Source organism: Acipenser ruthenus, chromosome 54 (genome assembly GCF_902713425.1).
Source record: "Acipenser ruthenus chromosome 54, fAciRut3.2 maternal haplotype, whole genome shotgun sequence".
Taxonomy (NCBI): Eukaryota; Metazoa; Chordata; class Actinopteri; order Acipenseriformes; family Acipenseridae; genus Acipenser; species Acipenser ruthenus.
The window spans coordinates 2,837,320-2,860,417 of record NC_081242.1 but is presented as its reverse complement, the minus strand read 5'-3'; the positions used below and the strand labels follow the sequence as shown (position 1 = coordinate 2,860,417).

Below are 23,098 nucleotides of genomic sequence, written 5' to 3'. Positions count from 1 at the left end.
TAACTGAGTTCAACAGAGAATAGAAAGTACTGTTATTTGAGATTATATATATATATATATATATATATATATATATATATATATATATATATATATATATATATATATATATATATAATTTCAGTACATTTACTATATTAATTTTGGCAATAATTATGCCAATAAAAACCATCTGAGTTTGAGGGTGAGAAAAGAGATAGAGAACTTGAGTCAGTAGGATTTTTAGATAAATAAAAAAGCTCAAGGGGGAGAGAGAGAGAGATAGAGGTAGGATGGAGAGAGGGGGGTGAGAAAGGTGCAGAGGGGAGAGTTATTGCTGGTGACAGCTGCTCGCTGTAATTATTCATCTTCCTGCAGTGAGGAGGGGAGTGCATTGTGTTCCTGCTTCCGAAGCAATTTACTTTTGACAAGTCTTCAAAACCCACGGAACACCCACACGCTGAGAGACCGAGACACACACACTTACACAAAGACACACAAAAACTGAGACAGACACACACTTAGAGACTGAGATACACACACACACACACTGAGAGCGAGCGAGCTAGACGGTCATACACACACACAGAGACAAAGACTGAGACACACACACCGAGACCAAGAGAAAAGAACGCTACACACATACGGAGTAAGATACACAGATACCTACAGAGTAAAACTCCCCTGGTGGATCTAGAATGTAGCCATGGGGCACTGCAGAGCCAGAGACAGCAAGACTCGGAGGAAATGAGTGGGGGAGTGTGTTACTATAGAAACAGAGAAAGAAGGGATACACATATGAATGTTTTATTTTTATTTATTTATTTATTTTTTTTTACTACGCCTAGTCACAGATGATGTTAGAGTAACAGGAAGGAAGAGAGCAATGATTCATAATTCCCGCAACATTTTCCTTTGTATATCATCCTCCCTTACAACACACACTGTCGCCAATAAAGAGCATGAAACTTAACAGTAATTTTAGATTAGGATTTCTGGTAACCTTTTGTTATAGTTTTTAAACAGGTGAATCAGTCCCATGGTGTACACCCTATTGACAGTGCTATGGCAGGTGAATCAGTCCCATGTTGTACACCCTATTGACAGTGCTATGGCAGGTGAATCAGTCCCATGGTGGACACCCTTTTGACAGTGCTATGGTAGGTGAATAATGCAACGCATAAACTTTTTTTTTTTTTTTTTTAATTGTGTTTATTTTCTAGAAAAAAAAACAAACAAACATTCTTAAACAGAAAAACACCCAGATCTGATCAAATATGATTTTAAACTAACTTTTGAATTCTTTCATAACATAATCGCTGCAGACACAAAAAGCAAATGGGACTAAGCTATGAAACAAGTTCTCCTCAGATTTATACAAACGGAACCACTAAGTTTGAGAAGATTGGACTGGAGGTTCTGGTCTCACAGTCCAGTTGTATAACTTCAGAACTCAATCTCAATTCTAAAGCAAAACTACAGGGGACAGACCAGCATTTGGGCTCTAATGCTTCATCAGTGTACCGAAGGCGGCACTGACCGAAAAGTTTGTCTTGTTGACCCAAGTTTTAGTGTTGGATACCACCTGCTAGCTTAGGAATGAGTGAGCTATGATTGTCATACTTTCGGTTCTGTTTGTATTGACAGTGAGTGAGTGAATGGGTCTTAGTGCCCAACTTCTTGTGAACAGTTCAGTTTTGTAGAACTGTGGTTCTTGTCAGTCCGATGATGTGTTGTTGATATTGGGTCAGTGGTTCTGTTTGACAGTCCTATCCTGTTGGAGCTGGAGCTGCACAAACCAATTCTTAGATTATTGGGATGGAGTTCTCCACACAAATCAGGGGAGGGTCGCTTACCATTCAGAGTGAAACGAGCGAAGAAACAGCTGCTTAGGTTTGTGTGGATCGCTGTTCTCCAGAGTCTTAAGAAAAGCAGTGATCAATCACAAACCCAGGCAGCTGTTTCTTCACTCTGAATGGTAAAATCAGCCTGATCGACACCAATGACTCCCACCTGACTTCTATGGAGAACTCCATCCGAATCATGTGAATTGGTTTGTGCGGCTCTAGTTCTGATCCCTCTCAGTCTGATGGTATGCGTGCTGTCATTGGTCGTGGATCTGGTCTCAGTCCGATGGGGTGTGTTCTTGTTACTGGGTCGTGGTTCTGGTCTCACAGTCCGATAGTGTAGGACCGCCCTGCCGGGTTGTGTATTGCTGAGCACACGGGTTCGGTCACGGCCCACTCGTACCACACCTTCTTGCCGTTGTTGCACCTCCAGAACCGCACACATACCTCAGACTCGCGGGCCAGGAGGACCGGCTGCTGCAAGAGGCAGAACACACACAAACTGGAGTGTCAACACTGGCCTGTCACACACTGACAGGCAGCAAGGATTTACAGAGACTTAAGAAAACATGTTTGAATTCAAGGAGTGCAGATGGGGGTTTTAAAACCGATTATATACAAACTATACTGGGGCGCCTTAACACTGAATACGGGGGGGACGCGCCTTAATACTGAATACAGGGGGGGGGGCGCCTTAATACTGAATACGGGGGGGGACGCGCCTTAATACTGAATACAGGGACGGCGCCTTAACACTGAATACAGGGGGGGGCAACTTAACACTGAATACAGGGGGGGACAATACTGAATACGGGGGGGGGGCTTAACACTGAATACGGGGGGGGGGGTCCTTAACACTAATAAACAAAGCTAAAAATTATACATAAAGACATACCTACACACACATATAGCTATTGCCAAAAGTTTAGCATCACCTATAATTTTAGGATTGAGACAACTGGGGTGGGGTGTGTGTAGTTATTTAACATTATGTAAATCAAAGAAACTACAAAATAATATCACAAGTGTCTGCCGGAATCCAGAAGAGTTGTACAGGATTTCATGTTAGATTTCAAAGTGTCACATTTTTCAATTTGTACATGTACATGGAAAACTACAATGGGTATGCAATTCAAGATGTTAAAAGAACATTATAAAGCAGGTTTCATTCGACTTTATGAAGCAAAATGAGTTAATTCTATAGGGTCATAATAGTCATAGCTGTACACGCAAACATTAATTGAAATCCAGCAGCACATCTGCCTGTAGAATTGAAGCAAGTTGAGTTTCAAGACCTCAAGTGTCTCCTCATCAGGAGTGGGTGGACTATCTGAAGTCGTCAATCTAACTCAAACAGCATTGACTCTTCAAATATGTCACCACTGCTGCCTCGATTAACACAATAATAACACATCCGATTCAAAAGGGAGTTTTTTTTTGTGACGTTTAATCTTTCACTTACTTTGAGAGGGAAGAGGATGGGGAACCATGAGAACATGCCTGGGGAATGAGTCTGTGGACGGATACCTGAGGGAGAGTCGGGGAAAATACAATAAGAAAAAAATATATATACACACACACACACACACATATATTAGACACACACAATATCGGGGATATAAATAAGACTCATACTGCAGTTTCATCCATTACAGGCTTTAGAGGGCACATAAAACTCACTCTACAGTTTAAACTACCTGCAATCGAATGATTGGAAAAGGGTGGGAAGTAGTTTGAAACGCAAGATGCAGACTACAGTAATTCTGAATCCTGTTGCAAAGACCAACATAAAAAAATAGCATGTAGGCTGTTTCACTTGTATAAACTCAACTTATGGAAACATCTATAGATCTGTTTTAACCCTTTAAGGACCAGGATCGTGTTTTAACACGATCATACTGAAGTGGGCTTCTAGGACTGCGATCGTGTAAACACGATAAAAAAGCACTTGATGACTTACAGGACCAGCGTACTTTGCAGTACAGGCTTGAAACGCATATCACTGCATAGGGGAGGGACTGACGTTCACTTCATGATTTTTTTTTTTTTTCGTGCGACGTCAGAGGGGCATTTAGTGTCTAAAGGACAGTTTACAGCAGCCAGGCAGAGACATAAGCATAAACAAAACATCACAGGAACTTGTTTAGAGCTAATAATAAAAAAAGGGAAACACTGTAAATCTGACATAGGACTTATTATATTAGAATATTTATTCTGTCGTGTTTAATATATGTTTTGACTACATTTTTAAATACCAAGAAACGAGTGGATACAAGTATATACTATTTCATGAACTAAATGTATCAGGTACGTTTTTTTCCCCTTATTACGAATAACTACTATTTTATTTATAAATATTTATTTTGAGAAAAAAAAAAAAGGAGTAGTGTCCATTATTGCTTATAAAGACCCAGAGAATAAAACGTGTATTATGTCATTGCAATCACTCGGGTGAAACAATGTCTTGTAATCTGCCCAAACATCAATATTTTTCAACAAAACTTAGTAAAAGAACAGGTTTTTTGTTCCCTATCAAGTACGAAATGCAACCATTACTTAATGGGTATTTATCTTTAAAGAACTTGTAATCTGAATAGATATAACAGACTGCTCAGCAGAGCCCGTGATGCGGTCAAGCCCGCCCCCGACAGCATAAATAACTGCACGCACAGATCTCAATATCATTTTTCCTTTTATCTGACCTGATCAAGAGTCTACGAACAGATAAGTGTTGAATACACTTTTACCTGCTTATTCGCTTGTGTAATTACTGTTAACGCGATTATAATTACATTATATTATGTGACTATAGTAATTGCTGTTCACATGTATTGTGCACTCAGCCGTGGTTTTTGGTAGTGCCTCAGCAGCCTTGTGCTCCGCATGAAGCTGGCGGCTCCGTCCCCCCTTCCCTGGGATCGAATACCTTAAGTCGGCTACTTGTGTTCTCTCAGGCTGCTAGCTTCGTTGAAGTTGAAAATAAAAATTGTTTTTTATTATGAAAATTATACATAAATTAAAGGGTAATCAAGTGTTTACTGTTTTGTGTGAGCAAAAATTGTTTTTCGGTGTGTATTTTTCGGTTTCTTTTCACAGAAATTCCGTGTTGGACCGAGACGCGTGCTTTGGGTTAAAACTGCTTGTAGTTCTCTCCCTCAGTGTCTCGTTGTCACATTAGTTCTGCTTGCAGAATTATTGTGAAGACTTTTAGGGCTCAGTTTTTGGACTGTTGGATTAACCAACGGCGCTGTAGGTGGGCACCCCTATAGATCGCTTCCATGGTAACTGTGGGTTCAGATCTGCTCCTGTTCCTGCCGGTACACTGTACATCGAACGGGGATACCATCCTTATTCAATAGCAGTTTCTGGGTTCAGCTCTGCTTCAGGTCTGGCTGCCCGCAGCCTCTCCAGTAGTGTTTTTTTGCCGCCCTGGTCTCTGCATGCAGTGCCCTTGCGAAGGCTGTCATGGTTTTCCCCAATCTTAGGTAGGGATGCAATAGGTAAAACGGTTAAACTGATAACTAAATGCTCACCGTTTTTACATAATAATTAACATAGAATACTAAATGACAGTGTCCAGCATTTTGTACTTTAAAAGTAAATATCCAAAAGAAACATGTGCTCTTTACGCACTGCCTCTGAACTCTGCAACTCCTCTGCCTGTAACTTTTTTATTTGGCAACACATGATGTCAGGTTAGGCATGATTAGTCGACTGAAAAATCTACCAAACTAGTTTCAAGCTGTCGATTTCCGGTGTTCGTACGCGGAGCACAGCAGCTGGCGTCAAAATTGAAAAGGGAAGAGTGTAAAGATGGAGCGGTCAAAACAAAGTTATGTGTCGAATACCTGCGAAATAAAAATACAAGTGCCGACAACAATGACCCGATCAGCAGTAAAAAAAAAAAAAAAAAAAATCCCTGATAAGCTTGTAAACGGCTTGCTTTGCTTGGTTTCCTGGCAGATATTTTTGATCGCTTAAATATTCTCAACACATCACTCCAAGGACGAGATATATTTATCTTTTCTGTCACTGACAAAATTGAAAACTGGATCAAGAAGCTGTCCTTCTGGTACGATCACGTAAACTGTGGCAGCCTAGAAGCACTTGTATTTTTTTTTTTTTTTTTTTTTTACTGCTGGCTGTAAAATATTGCAGTCATTTTTATTGCTACAACTAGGGGGTCACAGTGCAGCGAAGTTTGAGAACCGCTGCTCTGTGATAACAGATTACATTTTTGTTCATCTTTGGGGAGTACAGTGGTTTATTTATTTTTTATTTTTTTAACTAAGATGTTTTAGTTCAGCAGTTGTGGGCACAGTTTCTTAAAGTCGCAGTTTATCTGTGGTCATTTCAAGCAACGAAAAAAAGTATTTTACATACTTGCTTTTAAAATGGATTCACAGCATGGATTCAAGAATCTTGAAAAATGAATTGTTGATTGCTACCCTAAGTTTATGAGATGGTAACGTGCATTTTTTTTTTTTTTAATGGTGTTTTATTTTATGTGAAACCAGTGTCTCCTCTAGTGGATCGAGATTAATTATGAAGGAGATAATAGAAACTTAGAAGGTGTTCCGGTACACATATCGTCAATGCGATACAATCGTGATGCAATTAAAAGAGGATTTGTGCTCGAAGCTGACTATGTTTGGTAAACAAACGTCAATGCATGACAGACACTAAATAAATATATGTGGAAATGGTACTTATTTAAAGGGTACTTAGTGTGACGATGAAACTACGTTTAACCGATAGAAATCATAGTATAAAATAGATTTTTTATTAAACGATATTTACATCCCTAGTCTTAGGACTGTGTCGGCCCAGAAGCGCCACAGGTGGGCACCCCTATAGTCTGCTTAAGTGGTAACTGTAGGCCCAGGCCTATTCAGTTCCCGCCGGTGCAAATTCTGTATAATGAACAAGGTTTCCACTCCGATTCACTACGCAGTTGCCAGGCTAGCTCTGTGTCGGGTCTGATTGCTTGCTATCTGGACCAAGTGTACCATCACCAAGTGGCGAACCACCACCAGGGGTAGCACCAAACCGTACCAGGTGTACCATACCGAGGGTACCACCGAACCCGACTGTACCTAAGGTATCGGACTGAATGTACCACCACCGAACGGTATTGTACAGAGCGTACCACCACTGAGTCTAGCAATCACTGAACCGCAAGGTACTTCACAGCAGCACTAGTGTTCAGGCACTGTGCGACTGGGGACCGATCGGTTCATTTTACTGTTTGAACGGTGATGAACCAAGGTTGAACACAGAACAGACTTGGTTAAAAAAGGGGTATTGTGGTACAAAACAGTGATACCCTCTCTGGTCCAAGACCAGCGGACAGTTTCAGTTTCACGCCGTTTTATATTTTTTAAATACAGTACTTTTGCCTGCAGCTTTGCTGCGTGTGCTGTCTGACAGTGGCATCTAGCAGCAAGTACAGTGTACTGCACCTATAAAAGTACTAATATAAATAAATAATTAAATAAAAGTGCCAGCTTAAGCAGATTGAGGCAGCAGTTGTCACAGAGTTCACTGCTTGCATCATGCCAGGGTTTTTACCTCGCAAGGCCAATCTCCCAGTAGAGGATAAGCAGGTGCTCTTCCTGTTCGGGACAGGAGCATGCAAAGGAGGCACTCACAGACCACAGATTCTGTGAGTTCTATGCGTCCTTCTCTAAATGTATGCTAGAGAAACAGGTGTTTAGCAGCTCCGTGGAGCGGTCCATGACCAGGACAGGGCTCTCTAGCATCATCTCTTAAGGGGATGGCTGCATCCTCCTTCGAGGGCGCTGTGCCAAGGGAGAGCAGAAGAGCTGAACGAATGGCACGGTCTTCCTCTGCCTCTCACTCCCCCTTTTTCTAAAAAGAGGAGGAGAAAGGTCACCGGTCTCACAGATCAGTGGACTTCCCAGGATTCATCCCATTGTCCCCTCTGGTTCTCCATAACAGGAGCCGGGGACCCGCTGGCAATAGATGCCTTTGCACACCAGTGGCCGAGGCAGCTTCTGTATGCTTTTCCTCCCCTCGCCGTGCACCCGCTGTGCTTGGAAAAAATAATGCAGGACCGGGTCAGGGTGCTATTAGTAGCCCCTTATTGGCCGTGGAGACTGTGGTTTTCAATCTTGATACAGCTCGTGAGCGGTCATCCATGGAGATTGCCGAAATGCTGCGACCTGCTCAGCCAGGCGTGGGGGACATTGTGGCATCCAGACCCATGGAGCCTGTAGCTCTGGGTCTGGCCCGTGAACAGCGACATTTGAGCCATCTAGGGTTATGTAATAAGGTCATAGACACCCTACAGAATGCCAAAGCGGCGTCCACATGTTCCCAGTATGGGTACAAGTGGGGTGTGTTTCAAAACATGGTGCCGGCCCAAGGGTTTTGACCCCAAGACCTGTCCCATGGCAGTGATACTGCAATTTTTACAGGACGTATTTGATGAGGGGAAATCCTCTTCTATATTAAAGGTCTATTTGGCAGCCATTGTGGCTTGCCATACTAAGACTAATTCAGTCTTCCCCAGGAGCTCACTTCCTGGAGGGGCAATCTTTAAAGGGTGCTCCATCTACGAAGGACACTGTCCCTCATTGGAGGCTTAATCGTGGTGCTTGAAGCGCTTATGAAGCCTCTCTTTGAGCCCTTGCATTCAGCTGAGCTGAAATATTTGTCTATCACATTCGCTAAGCGTGTGGGTGAGATGCAAGCATTTTCAATTGCAAAAGCCTGCTTAATTGTTGCAGAAGCCAGGGTCGAAAGTTACGTGTTGCACCAATCCTGCTTTTTTGCCGAAAACCATCTTGGCATCTTGGCATTCCACATTAACCAGATGGTGGAGCTTAAGGCTTTTCATCCGCCTCCTTTCTAGTCTAACAAGGAGAGACAGCTCCATACACTTCGCCAAGCGCAGGCTTTAGCGTATTATGTGGACAGAACTCAGAGATGGATGCAGTCTGAACAGTTTTTCGTCTTATGGGGCCAAGTCCCATGGGAAAGCTCTGTTAAACAGAGGCTGACAAAATGGATTACAGACACAGTTAAGACTGCCAATGAGTGAGCGAACCTGCCCCCTCCAGAGACACTCACTGCCCATTCCACCAGGAGCATGGTGACTTTGTGGGCTTTGTTCCAGGGTGCATCTGTCAAGGACATTTGCGATGCAGCGGTGTGGGCTACTCCGCATACTTTTACGTGGTTCTATCGGCTGATAGAACCCCTGGTTTTGGAACGAGAGTGTTAAGGGGCCTCAGGGTTGACCCTTACAGCATAAAACAGAGGGGAGTTCTCCTTCAAATTTCTTTAGCTCCAGCTACTTGTACTGGGGTTCCTAATGATAACACACAAGGTGGCTGAGCTTGAGGCATTCCAGTTGTCTGCAATAATTGCCTTGCGACATCTTTGGTATTCCTACTCATTAGGTAATGGTTACATTTCGTACTTGATAGGGAACGTTAGGTTATTATCATAACCCTGGTTCCCTGAAATAGAAACGTAACCATTAACCTTCAAGGTCGCTGCGTCCATAATTGCAGCAGTCTTGAAAGAAAAATGATATTGAGATTTGTGCTGCAGTCTATTTATGCCCCAAGCAGAATACATAATACTAAAAAAACAAAACAAAAAAAAGTTTATATGGTGTCTGAAGTACTTTATAATGTTCCCCAGTGTTCTGAAAAAAAGACACAATTTCCAAGATGCTACTGTAAAAAAAATAGGTTTTTAGTGCATTTTTATAGGAAGGAGAGTCAACTACAGCTACAAAACGGCTGGTCCTGTGGGAGCATCTCACTGAAAAATGCTTGGTCCTGAAAGGGTTAATAACAGGGAGGTTTCAAGTGCTGTTGTGTTTACTCACTCAGCGTGACGTCTTTGTAGAGATTGGTTTCAAAATACCCAGCAAAACCATGAAGCACCGTGTTGCACTGGACATTGAACCGGAGAGAGCAGTACCGGTTATTATCAATCACTGGATCTGGGAGAAAGAGACAGAGAAAGAGAGAACCGTTTATTATCAATCATGGGATCTGAGAGAGAGAGAGAGAGAGAGAGAGAGAGAGTGAGAGTGTGTGTGTCTGTGTGTGTGTGTTTGCGTGTCCCAGTGTGTGTCTTTGTCAATCCATGTATCTCAGTGTCTGTGTGTGTCTCATTGCATTTGTGTGTGTGCGTGTGTCTCTGCGTGTGTATTGCTCTGCTGTATGTATCTTTCAGAGAAGAGGTGTACTGGTTATTATCAATCACAAGATCTGAGAGAGAAGAGGAGTAGCGGTTATTATCGAATCAGCAAAGAAAGTGTGTTTGGGAGTCTCTCATCTTGTCGGTTTGGGTGTGTGTCTCACCTCTGTTGGGTGCTGTCAGGGTTTGGGTGTGTGTCTCACCTGTGTTGGGTACCGTCAGAGCTTGGGTGTGTATCTCACCTGGGTGGGGTGGCAGAGGTGAAGCAGGCCTGTGTCTCTCACCAGTCAGTGTTTGGGTGTGTCACCTGTGTTGGGGTACTGTCAGGGTCTGGTTAAGGGGTTTGGGGGTGTCTCTCTCACCTGGGTTGGGGTGGCGGAATGTGAAGCAGGCCTGTGGCTCTGCCAGCTGGTGAAAGTTGTGCAGCCGCACCACGTAGGGCATCTCAAACTGAGCCTCGGGGTCACGGTCCTTCTCCCGGCACATTCGCACCTCGTTGTAGAGCTTGGAGGAGGAGATGGGGGCCAGATATGAGGTGTAATCACAGGGGATACTCACCCCATCCGCTGGGGAGACAGAGCAGGGGGGTGCATTTCATTCCAGACCCTCTGACACATTAAAAGTGTGTAAAATAATTAAACACACTCTCAACTTGAGCAGAGGGAGCCACTCAACACAAGTCATTAACTGGTACAGGGCTGGAAATAAGACATAGCAGTTTGATCCATTTCCTAGGCTAAAGAGTCTAGGCGCCAACTCCAAATGTTGGGTGCCACTTTGAGTGATCCGATTGTTTCCATATTCAACTGCTTAAATTACAAAAAAAAGCTTGTTATAGCACTAAAATGATACAAAACAGAAACATAATGTTTGCACTTACATGTTTGCTGCCTCACTGTTCATTTATGCTGTGATGCGGACTTGCTCTGCCTTGCCTGTCTTCCAGTCTGCTATTCTGCCACTGCAAATGTCCTCAAAGTGTTGCTGTAACACTTCCTCACCCTCATGGGGTCATTTTATATCTGATGTTTTAAAAGTGAACTCTGTTTCCTTTTTGTAGTGTTTTCTTAACTGTACTCTGAGCTCAAATTTAGCCTAAACTTATGCTAGTGAAGAATATACAACAAAGGTGCGCAACCAAACTTATTACCGGCCGCATATACAGGAAATTAGTTTAACCTAATGTTTATAGCGGGCCACAGATTACTAAAGAATAATCAGAGTTTAACCCTTAGCTGCAATACATATAGGCATATAAATAGGCAATTTCCCGTAGAATTACTGTTAATTTTTTTTCGTACTGCACGAGACACAAAAAAAATACAAAACAATTAAAAATGAAGAATTAATATTGTACTATTACCATACACACGCATTGCATAATAATACAAAGCAAATTAAATAGCTGCTTGCTGAAGCCGTTTTTAATTTTAGCTCCGCTGTACAAATTAAAACAGTGTGTTGCTTTTTGTGTAAAAAATGAGAAAAAACAAGTCAAAGCCAAAATATTTACGATCTATTCATAAGTGATAAATCCACTGGGTTGCAGTCAGATGATAAAACGGGCCGCGGGTTGCGTGTCCCTGATATAGTGTCATCTCATATTCAGAATCTGTAAGTAGCATTGAACTTCATTTAATTCCCTAAATGTTTTTTCTTCATTTTCTTCAGCAGCATGAACCTGGCTATTGGTGTCTGGGTTGGCATAACTCTTTGCAATAACGTAGTCCCTAGCGCTTCTGTGTTTTCTGCTTTCTGGCCCTGCTTTAGTTCAAAACTCACAATACATGTTTTAACGTAACTAGGTAACCGTCGGTTCATCGTCTATAAGCTGCCGTGCAATAGAATCATCATCAACAAATTCTCGTCTCTCACACATGCACTGCACGTTAAGACGTTGGTGTATTTATGTGTTGCGTATGAGCGAAAAAAAAAGAACAAAAAAAACAAACAGGTGCTGCTTGTTGGTGTTTAAGTTTTTTTTTTTTTTTTCTTCCCCAATGTTGGTTTATGAGCCAACGGCCCATAACAAAAAATACTGTCGCCAAAATTATTTTTAAGTCACACTGGCAACTATTTTAGTTGCAGTCTAGAACCCTGTATACACACTGTGGCTAATCAAGCTCATGGTAAAACCTAGAATGGGTAAAACAGGCAGTGTGGTCCAGTGGTTAAAGAAAAGGGCTTGTATCCAGGAGGTCCCCGGTTCAAATCCCACCTCAGCCACTGACTCATTGTGTGACCCTGAGCAAGTCACTAAACCTCCTTGTGCTCCGTCTTTCGGGTGAGAAGTATTTGTAAGTGACTCTGCAGCTGATGCATAGTTCACACACCCTAGTCTCTGTAAGTCGCCTTGGATAAAGGTGTCTGCTAAATAAACAAATAATAATAAAACTGCTGTGCAATAGGAGTCTTATTTCCATCCCTGAAGTTGAGTGTATTTCATTCTCTTGCACTCTTTGTATGACAGACACAGTAAAGAGTGCAAGAGAATGAAACACACATCACAATGCATGTGATGGTCTGCTTGCATGATGCACAGTAAAATCAAACGGTAATTTAAATTGGGCATTCTGTTAAGACAAAAATTAGATGACAGGGAGAGCATGTATTCATATCAATTCTAAAACCCACTTCATTCAAGAAGCACTTGGTGAGCTACAAGGAGACATGCTGTGGTCTGGTATCACAATACAAACAATACAGATCTCCATTACGATATATTGTGTAAAGAAAGCATAATGATTCATCGATTCCCAGTGAGCCCCTAATCATTATTAGGGAGTACAGTCTCCTCTCGCTAGTACGGAAACCTGGCTCTTGGATTTTAAGTGGCCGGTCAGCTCACCTTTGAGAAAGTGCTGCGCTCCGTCCAGGCACTCCGGAGACAGCTCATTATCCCCAAAGGACCCCAGCAGCTCGCTCACGATGATATCAGCCTTCTCGGGCGCTGCCCACTCCCGCATGTCACATGACACCACGGTCACCTGGTCACCCCACTCCTCAAAGCGCCAGTTCTCCAGCCTGAGAGAGAGAGAGAGAGCTTCAATGAGTGTAACCGAAGCATGTCAAAGTATTTTTTTTCTTTCTTCAATTTAATACAGTTTGTGATTTTAATGAAGTGAGCCCATCTAAATCACTAAATACTGTTAACATGGACATTAGACACAGTCAGACAGGTGACTGTACTGTACTGAAATACAACACCTAAACCTGTAATTTGGCGTAGGTCGGCAGGATAGACGCAGATACTCGGACGTACAAACAGACAACCAGACTCACGTGATGACAGCGTTGGGGTTCTTCTCCACGGCGTACACTCGGATGCGTCGCTCTGCCTGCTTAGCGGCTCGGAGAGAAGCATTGACCAGGGGGCCCCGACCAGCCCCCAGAACCATCAGCACCCTGGAAGGAGAGGAGAGGGAGAGATACTCAATTACTGTGTTTATTTTTTTAGTCTATGTAGCACTGACAATAAGCTCAGGAGCTGCTCTTCAGTTCTAGTTGCCTGCCATAGATACATGTGTTGTAGGCTAGATGTATACTGAAGCTGTATGCTCGTTAATGAATCAATCTAGAAATACAAGGGAAGAGACGGATTCTCTTACTGTGTGTTGGTGTCTTTCTGTTCATCTGGGACCCTGTCAAGCAGACATCTGTAGACTGCCTGAGAAAAAACAGGGGAAGACACAAAAAGAAGAAAGAAAAAAGAAAGAAAATGACAAAGGAAAGGATAAAGTGACACAAAAGGAAGGAAAATGAAAGAACACAAGTTTGTTACTGGAACTGAAATCAAAAAAGTGTTCTACTTATTTTTAACTGGTCCATACTGGTTTCTCACCTGCTGGTACTGGGAGTATTTGATGGGATCCTTTTCAAAGACTTCGTATGTCTGGGACTCCAGGTTATCCATTAGAGGCTGAGACAGAGAGAGAGAGAGAGAGACACACAGACAGACAGAGAAAAGACAGACAATTAGCAACTAGTACAGAACTAAGGTGTAAAATAGTGACGTTTTGGGGGAATATTCTAAACAAACAGCCAGTAATAAATTCTCCCACATCAGCAATTACAAATCACACAATCACAGCTAAGTAGCCAGAATTCCAGTACATCTTGTCCTGAGCACAGATGTCATCCCGTGCACCGAACACCACAACCCACTCCAGCGTTAAAAAAATCAACACACAAACCTGGTACCTTTTGTAAAATGGATCACAGTATTAACTTGGCTCTTTCTATAAATGTTATTGATATTAATAGACAAAGAGGAGAGGTGATACCTTTTACTGGACCTCTGTCTTGAAAGTTTGTGATTAATTGTGTAGTTAGTCCAATAAAAGGGATCACATCTCCTTCTCTTTGTCTATCATATCTGAACTGATAAGGCTCTCATTTCATCTGTCAATTATTATTTGTTTATTTAGCAGACGCCTTTACCTAAGGCGACTTACAGAGACTAGGGTGTGTGAACTATGCATCAGCTGCAGAGTCACTTACAACAATGTCTCACTCAAAAGACTGAGCACAAGGAGGTGAAGTGACTTGCTCAGGGTCACATGAGTCAGTGAGCGAGCAGGGATTTGAACCAGGGACCTCCTGGTTACAAGCCCTTTTCTTTAACCACCAGATCACACAAAGAGTGGTGCTGACCTGTAGTGGAGACTGCAGGTAGTCCTCGTAGCCCTTAGCGAAGACCTCATAGGAGTTGGGGGCGGGGCGGTTCTCATTGAGGTACTGCAGGTACTGCAGGTAGGAGCGGAACTCCTTATCAGAGTGACGATTCGAACCCGTGAAGATAAACTGAGCGTCCAACTGGAGAGAAAGAGACACTGTGAGACTATGAGAGTGGAGGTTCGAACCTGTGAAGATGAACTGAGCGTCCAAATGGAGAGAAACAGAGACAGACACTGAGTGAGACTGGCGCACACTGAGAGACTATCAGAATGGAGGTTTGAACCTGTGAAGATAAACTGAGCCTCCAACTGGAGCGAAAGAGAGAGACACACAGACACACAAACAGACACACTGAGTGGCCTAAGATATCAGCTGCAACTAGAAAGGAAAGAAAGTGACACCCACAGACATGTGAAAATTGAACTGTTGTACAGAGACAGAGTAATGACGGTCATCCAGAACTTCAATCGGAAACACTGCAAAGGTAGAAACTAGAAGAAAAAGGACACTTCCAATATCTTCCAGTTCCTGATTGAAGTTCTGAGCAAATTCATTTGCATACCTTGAACAGCCTGAATATGATTCGCTGGTGCAGCTTGGACAGCACCGGGAAGCCCTTCTTATTGGTCAGGAAGATGCTGGTGGGCAGGATGGCCGCTTTGATTGGCTCTCCCAGCCACTTGTCAATCACAGCTTCAGAGGGCAGATCTGCACCAATCTCGATCGCTGGGGAAAATTGAATTCAATTCAACAAACGATTAAAAAAAAAAGAAATAAAATGGATCATAACATTTTATTTACTTGGTGATTGTAGCTGACAAAATTCCATAAATCTTACCTGCTGCACACTTCCATTCGTTAGTCAAATAGCAAACATGGTAGACACTTAGTTCTTTGTTTGCACAAGCCGTGCTTTCAGATAGTGTTGCACTTACTTGGTCACCTGGAGGGTGAACTTATCCCCACCCCTTCAATAGCCAACCAGCTGCTGCTTCCCTAACTGACTAACATGCTTTCAGCCAGTGACCCAGAAGACATTGCTGGGGTGAACTAGGAAGTGCAAGTGTAACACATTTCCAGGAAGGCAGGACAAGCAAGCTTTCTTTAACCTAGTGTAGTACCAGCTATTTTAAAATGAAAGCTCTCTGCTAACCTGAACATTTGGAGACCTATATAATGAACTGAAGTGTACAGTAGGCAAGATTATTGGAGCCTATTGAACTATTGAAGCTATGTAGATATATTAAAAAGAAATGTAATAAAATCAATGACACATTGACTAGAAGTCTCTCAATGTTTTCAAATGAAGACATTAAATTTTTTTTTCTATTTCTAAAAACTCAGCAGTATTGAGTATTTAGTTGTTATAAATGACACATCTACACTCATTATTCGTATTACATCAATATTCATCATTATTACCCAAACAGATGCGTTTGTTGTAATCACACAGAGTACGAAAGGAATGCCACCTGAAAAAAAAAAAAAAGACATTAAATGTGTGCTATAAATTAATTTGCATCTTTCTGAACTGCACATACTGGCTCTTCCATAAAAACGCTTTGGCTGGCCTGTGTTACATACGTCTCTGTGCTTTTACCAGGGGATACCAAAGCACTACACTTTTAGAAGGGGCTGGTTCATCATCTTCTCTGTGCTTTACTACACTTGTGTACTGTGATGTCTAACTCACCACTGCCAGGTCCTTTCATCTTCACTTCCGTCATCCTTGCGGTTGATTGGCTCGTTCTCGATGATGTCATCACGCACATCTTCTGCCGCCATCAGTGGAACACTGATCCAAAACTGAAATTAAAAATAAATCACAAAATAAAATATCCTACAAATTCACCCCCAGATTCTTACTCTCAATAGCTTGTGCTAAAGAAGATCCTTAGCAAGTTTCATCACAAATTGGACAAGCGCTTCTCTAGATGTATAGACAGACTCGATTTTTACGTTACCGATTCTTTAAATTCATATTAAGTAAGCGTAACTCAGGGATGAAAATAAGACTCCTATTGCACAGCAGTTTCACCCATGCAAGCTTGATTAACCCCAGTGTGTATTAGAGCTGTATATAATCGTTTGAATAAATACAGGATGATTGTACTGCTCAAATACATTTTCGCTCCACCACCCCCCCCCCCCCCCCCCATAATCATTGCAGTTAAGTAAAAGGTTGTTACTAAAATATTTATTACAAATAGATTACAGTACTTTGGAATGTAATCTATATAAACTAGACATGAGTTTATGAAAAACGTCTATTTAGTGACAGCTGCAGAATCACGCATTGCATCTTAATACCATTTAATGAGATGCAGTCGCGCTAGCCTTTTAAAAATGTGCATTTTTAAAAAGCATACCATCTCAAAATCAGCGTTTTTCAACCATAACATCTGCGGTTTTTACACATTGCATAAACAGTTACATTATTTTCCTGTGTATTTCAGATAAACTATTTCAGATAAACAAAAAACAAAGTTAACATGCAAAACAGTACACAATATAAATAATGGTAGTAGAAATAGACAAAGACAAGCTTACCATGAAACGTTTTCTTTTGAAAATCCCCCGTTCACAACGTAAAAATCAGTGTTGTAGAACATGTACCAATGTCTCTGTGGAAACTACTACTACCCTCTGAAGAACACAGAGCTCAGAAAGAAGTGAACATGTTCCACGCTGCAGTGCTTAGAACACATCGCTTTAACTTAATTGTATCCAGTGTTTGTTTTGTTTTTTTGTTTTGTTTTGTTTTTTTTTAACACAAAGGGAAAATAAAACTAGGGAATTTTTACTCCTGAATGTTTGCAAGGAGAGAGATTTTTCCTTGTAAACATCGGCACGTATCCAGTTCACGTTCCCTCCTGCAACAATGCTTATGCACAAAAAGAAAACCAGCATTGTTGCAGGAGGGCGGAGCGTGACCTGGGTGCACTGCGATCCTTTGGAGAAATGTCTCTCCTGGCGAACAAGTAAATGTTAAGAAACATATTCCCTGGTTGACTGATTTATAAACCGTGATGTGCAACTACAAAAGTTGGCAGCATGTTTAAAAATAGAACGCTGTATGGGTTCCCGAGTGGCACATCCAGTAAAGGCGCTCCACGTGGAGTGCAGGATGCGCTCTATAGTCTAGACGTCGCGAGTTTGAGTCCAGGCTATTCCTTTGCTGACCGAGGACGGGAGCTCCCAGGGGGCGGCGCTCAATTGGCCGAGCGCCGCCCGTGGAGAGGGAGGGTTAGGTCGGCCAGGGTGTCCTTGGCTCACCGCGCACCAGCTACCCCTGTATTCTGGCAGGGAGCCTGCGGGCTTGCCTGTAAGCTGCCCGAGAGCTGCGTTGTCCTCCAACACTGTAGCTCTTGGGTGGCTGCATGGTGTGTGAAAAAAAGCGATCGGCTGATGGAGGTCAGCCTGGGTTCGTCTTCACCCTCCCGAGTCAGCGCAGGGGTGGTAGCAGTGAGCTGAGCCTAAAAATAATTGGCCATTTCCAAATTGGGGAGAAAATATTAAATAACTGGCAATGACAATTTATAAAAAAAAAAATAACAGAACGCTGCGATACGCACAACATGGGACACAGCAGGATGTTCTGTAACACTTAAGTTACACGCCCACCCCTCACCCCTAATCTAGACTCCTCCCACCACCCTCAATACTCCTCCCACCTCCCACCCCCCTCAAGACTACTCCCACCTCCCACCCCCCTCAAGGCTCCTCCCAGTTACCATGGATGAATGGTGGCCAGTGTGAATGTGGTTGAGCAGTATCCGGGCCAGGTTGGCATTGTTTTCCTGTCGCAGCGGGATCATGAAGGCTGGGAGACCCAGATAGGCAGCGAAGTTCAGCTCCTGAACTAGAGCCTGTCAACAGAGAGAGAGCGAGAGAGAGAAAGAGGTTAGGGGTTCCCCAGGGTCCTTAAAAGTGATTGCAGCTGACAATAAACAATGTGACATTTAAACTCTGCCAGCCTGCATACTCTACTTTTATATAATATTGAGTTACCATTGTTCTGTAAATCTGCTGTACCTTGCACTGAGCTGCTTTGAGTTTGTCTGGAGAATCCTAAGTGCCGGGCACTGAATGGCCATCCTCACGCCAATAAATGGCATGAGGAAGGCCATGCTTTTGAATTTCATTCAGACAAATTCTAGTGGGTAGATTTCATAATATTCAGGTTTTTATTTTGCTTTTGGTATAAACCTTGGTTTTGTGGGTTACTTTAGTTTTCCAGGAACGGACAGAAAGACTCACCGCTTCTGAATTCTTGCGGATGGTTTTCACCTCAGAATCTGCTTGGATCCAATGGGAGAGTTTTCCCACAATCAGAGTGTTCCAATCTGGAATAAGAGAAACAACAAGTTACTGTAGCAGTTGCTTCAGATTCAGCTTTCTTGCTGTCCCCTTACCTTTCTATGAAGTGCTTCTCATTATTATAATTACTCACACTTTTGTTGTTGTTGATAAGTCTGTGTTGCTTTGTCTGAGTTCAGGAGCTGCTCTTCAGTTGTGACTGACTAAAGCAGGCTAGATCAGTCAGTGTCTTTATAGAACAGCCAGCGCCACCTAGTGATCTGCCACTGAATCAGGTTTGTTTTGCTGGCAGTACAATAGCTGTGCACTAGATGGCGCTGAAACAAAAAAAACCCACAACACTTCTGCTGATCTAGCCTACATATGTTTATGGCAGGAAACTAGAACGGAACAGCAACTCCTGAACTCAGTCAAAGCACCTTATTAAATCGATGCATTGAGAACACTGCTGGAAATAAGACTCCTATTGCAAAGCAGTTCACCCATTCTAGGTTTTACTATGAGCTTGATTAACCACAGTGTGTATAGGTAACAAGCTCAGGTGTGTCAAACTCAGTGAAACCAGGCATGGATCAAACTGCTATGCAACAGGAGTCTTATTTATATCTCTGCACTTCCTTTAGCTACACAGATCTCAAATGTGCAGTCCTAAAACTGGATATCTGGTATTACTTTAGGTTAAAGAAAGTTCTCAGTTTCTATGCCATGTTCTGGGTAAAATCAGGGGCCGGTTTTTCAAAACTTGCAATCTGGATAACAGTGATCCAGATTTTGTAATCAAGATTACTTTTATCTAGATCGTTTTGATCCGGTTTGTCAGAAAATGTCACAGCTGGATTACACTTATCCAGATTAACAATAATTACGATTACGAAATCAATTTTCTTAAAAGTAATTTCGATCACAAAATCCAGGATCAAAATCCAGATCACTATTGTCCAGATTACAAGTTTTGAAAAAACGCAACACTAGTTGTTGTGCAACACTAACGGAATCTAAGGCCAAGAAACAGATTTTTTTGAAACCTACTGTAGTACCAGATGTTTTAAAATGAAAATACATGCGTCGGCTAAAACACGTGGTTCTTTCAAAACTGCACATGCGAGACCTGTAATAGATGGCATGGAAGTCATGTGCAATCATTGCTAGCTACAGTCACTTCATTAAGAACGTTATTTCCTGTGCTCACCTCGTCCAGACAGCAGCAAATCCGACCGTGTGTGTGCGCCGGGTCGAGACTGAGCCGGCTCATCACAGAACTCCCGCCCGAAGCGAGGGTGAAAGATCGGCATGCACAGGAAATCGAACCTGCGGGAGAAAAACAGGCACAGCCGACAGGAGTGAGGGTGCGGCGCGGCAAGAACTGAAACTAAACCCAAGAGGGTTATACTGTAGCTGTGATTCTGAGACCAATGCTCAAATATCAGTAGTCATAAATCGCACTGAATATTTCAAATAGCCAATTAAAAATCCTCAATGGTATTTTTAGTATGCTTGTATTATTAATTAATATTGTTATTAGTAGTTATACTACTCCTGTAACACAACTACTTCTACTGCTAATATGTATAATAACAATAATACAAATAAATAGAGTATTATAATTAGAATTATTTTAAAATAATGTCACATGTGGACCATTCTTTGCCAAGTTAACATTTTAGCACTTAATATAATTAAAGCAAGTAAACATTTGTTTTGAAACAAATTATTAATATTGATGGATCGAAATATGACTCCCGTTGCATAGAGGCTTGCTCCATTGCTGGTTTTTACTATGAGTTTAATAGACACACCTAAGCTTGTTACCTATCAAGCTCGTATTAAAACCTGGAACGGGCGAAACTGCTATGCAATATTAAATAATACTTAATACTTATAATAATAATAATAATAATAATAATAATAATAATAATAATAATAATAATAATAATCTTAATAGCATCAAGAAAATATAAAAACACGTTGCAGTCCTGCAATGTTATATGATTACAGAAACAAACTGTGATAATTATATATTACAATAAATCAAAACAATTAATTTTTAAAATAAAGCGCATGCATTACTAATGTAGGAGGACCCTAATCAGTATCTCGAATATTATAGAATACCTGTTTGAAAAAATAAATACATAAAATGTTATGTATAATTAAAACAGACATATACAGTAATAGTTCATTACAATAGTATTCAGGAATGGAAATCCCCCCCCCCCCCCATTCCAGATTTTCTTAGTTTTAGTATGCGTACACGCTTGATTAGCCAGTGTACTATGTTAACAAGCTCTGGTGTATCTTCTTAAATTCATGATAAACCCAGGAAGAGATCAAACTTCTATGACATGGGAGTATTATTTCCATCTCTTGATACTGACAGTACAGAAATATATAAACCCAATGTTACTAGTAATTTATATGCAACTTAAACACCATTGCAGATAAGAAGATTATCTAGCGGCGATTAAATGTGACCCATTTTGTACACAAATCCTTCAAATGGTTCTTGTTTATTTTAAAAAACTATGACACATAAACTACTTACGAGTAAGACTAATAATCATAGAATTTGTGATGCACATGTGTTTACACTACGACGGGCCTTCTGTCTCTAATGTTAACGTTACTCTGTGAAATCAACGGCGCTGTATTTTTTTTTTTAAATACTGGCGCTTTCGAAATTACCTTAAACGCATTACAGGTTCAAGCTTACCCGAGTCTGGCTATGGCTCCCAGCGTGTCTCCGACCTCGGGAACAGAGCTCAAATCCCGGCCGCTGGACACACGACTCCCGCTAGACGCCATCTTCTTCAGACTCACACGCGCAGCCGGCGACTCAGGAGGTTCAAACAGCAGCGCGTGAGCCTTCGCGTGGTAAACCGGACCAGAGCCAGAGCCGAAATGGCAGACACCTCGCACCGGGTCCCGTATGGGGGAAGCCACCAATCCGCGTCCAGGAAAAGAAGATTGACAGCTGGAGAACCCATTCGTTGGAGAGTTGCTGTCAGTATACCTGCCCCTCCCCGTTCTTATATTATCCAATCACAGTATTAATAGGAAAGGCAGCTTGACAGTAACCCATTGTGGTACAACTAAGGGTAATTATATGAGATGGGTATAACTGCAATACGGTGCCCCAAAAGCATACATGCCAACAGTCCCTATGTTGTCGGGACAGTCCTGATTTCCTAGCAAATGTCCCGCGTCCCGATGCATAGGCATAAAGTCCCGATATTTACCCATAGACAAAAAATAATTTATTCTGCACGGTAGAGTTAGTGAAAACCACACCCTGTGCTCTTCGTGCGGCTGACGCATCTGCTGATCACTTATAGTATACGTTATCAGCAGATAAGATCACTAACTTATAGTATAAGTTATACAAAGAACGCCTCATTATGTCTGTGTTTACTGTCATTATTATTATTATTTATTTCTTAGCAGACGCCCTTATCCAGGGCGACTTACAATTGTTACAAGATATTACATGATTTTTACATACAATTACATTGTTTTTTCACACATTATTTTTACATACAATTACCCATTTATACATTTGGGTTTTTACTGGAGCAATCAAGGTAAAGTACCTTGCTCAAGGGTACAGCAGCAGTGTCCCCCACCTGAGATTGAACCCACGACCCTCCGGTCAAGAGTCCAAAGCCCTAATCACTACTCCACACTGCTATTACATCTATTATATGATAATGAGTGTTTTTTTTTTTGCGTATGACTCCTCCCATGTGTGTGATGCGTAGACGAGCGTCCAGCTGAACAGTTTCCAAATGTTGGCAAGTATGGAAAAGTGCTGTCAGTGTCATCTTAAAAAGTGCAGGCGAATCTACAAAGATGCATGTCGAATTCACAGAGAAGGGTGGTGAATACAGAATAGCATGACAGAAATGAAAATGCTGCCTCTTTTTATAACATAGGAAGGGGGTTAATTATGGTGAGGAGTGTTTAGCTAATTGGGGGGATGTTACTATGTATAAAACATTATTGTGTTTCTATGTTTTTTCTTGTTTTTTTCTTGCTTGTTTATTTATCTAACACTATTGCTTTGGCAATACTCATGTCATACCAATAAAGCAGATTTG

General features: G+C 41.9%; 1 protein-coding gene across 1 annotated transcript; it reads right to left on the bottom strand.

Annotated features, from left to right (window-relative positions):
• Positions 1 to 1,137: 1,137 nt before the first annotated feature.
• prmt5 (protein arginine methyltransferase 5) lies at positions 1,138 to 21,915 on the bottom strand. The gene is made up of 16 exons (XM_059016857.1): positions 21,715 to 21,915; positions 20,194 to 20,312; positions 18,945 to 19,030; positions 18,419 to 18,553; positions 16,378 to 16,490; positions 16,107 to 16,156; positions 15,247 to 15,410; positions 14,661 to 14,822; positions 13,849 to 13,926; positions 13,616 to 13,674; positions 13,290 to 13,412; positions 12,856 to 13,031; positions 10,370 to 10,573; positions 9,691 to 9,807; positions 3,289 to 3,353; positions 1,138 to 2,303 (listed from the first exon to the last, which is right to left on the bottom strand). The coding sequence occupies exons 1-16, from the start codon at positions 21,804 to 21,806 to the stop codon at positions 2,151 to 2,153; spliced, it is 1,896 nt and encodes a 631-aa protein (XP_058872840.1). The 5' UTR covers positions 21,807 to 21,915; the 3' UTR covers positions 1,138 to 2,150.
• Between the last annotated feature and the right edge of the window lie 1,183 nt (positions 21,916 to 23,098).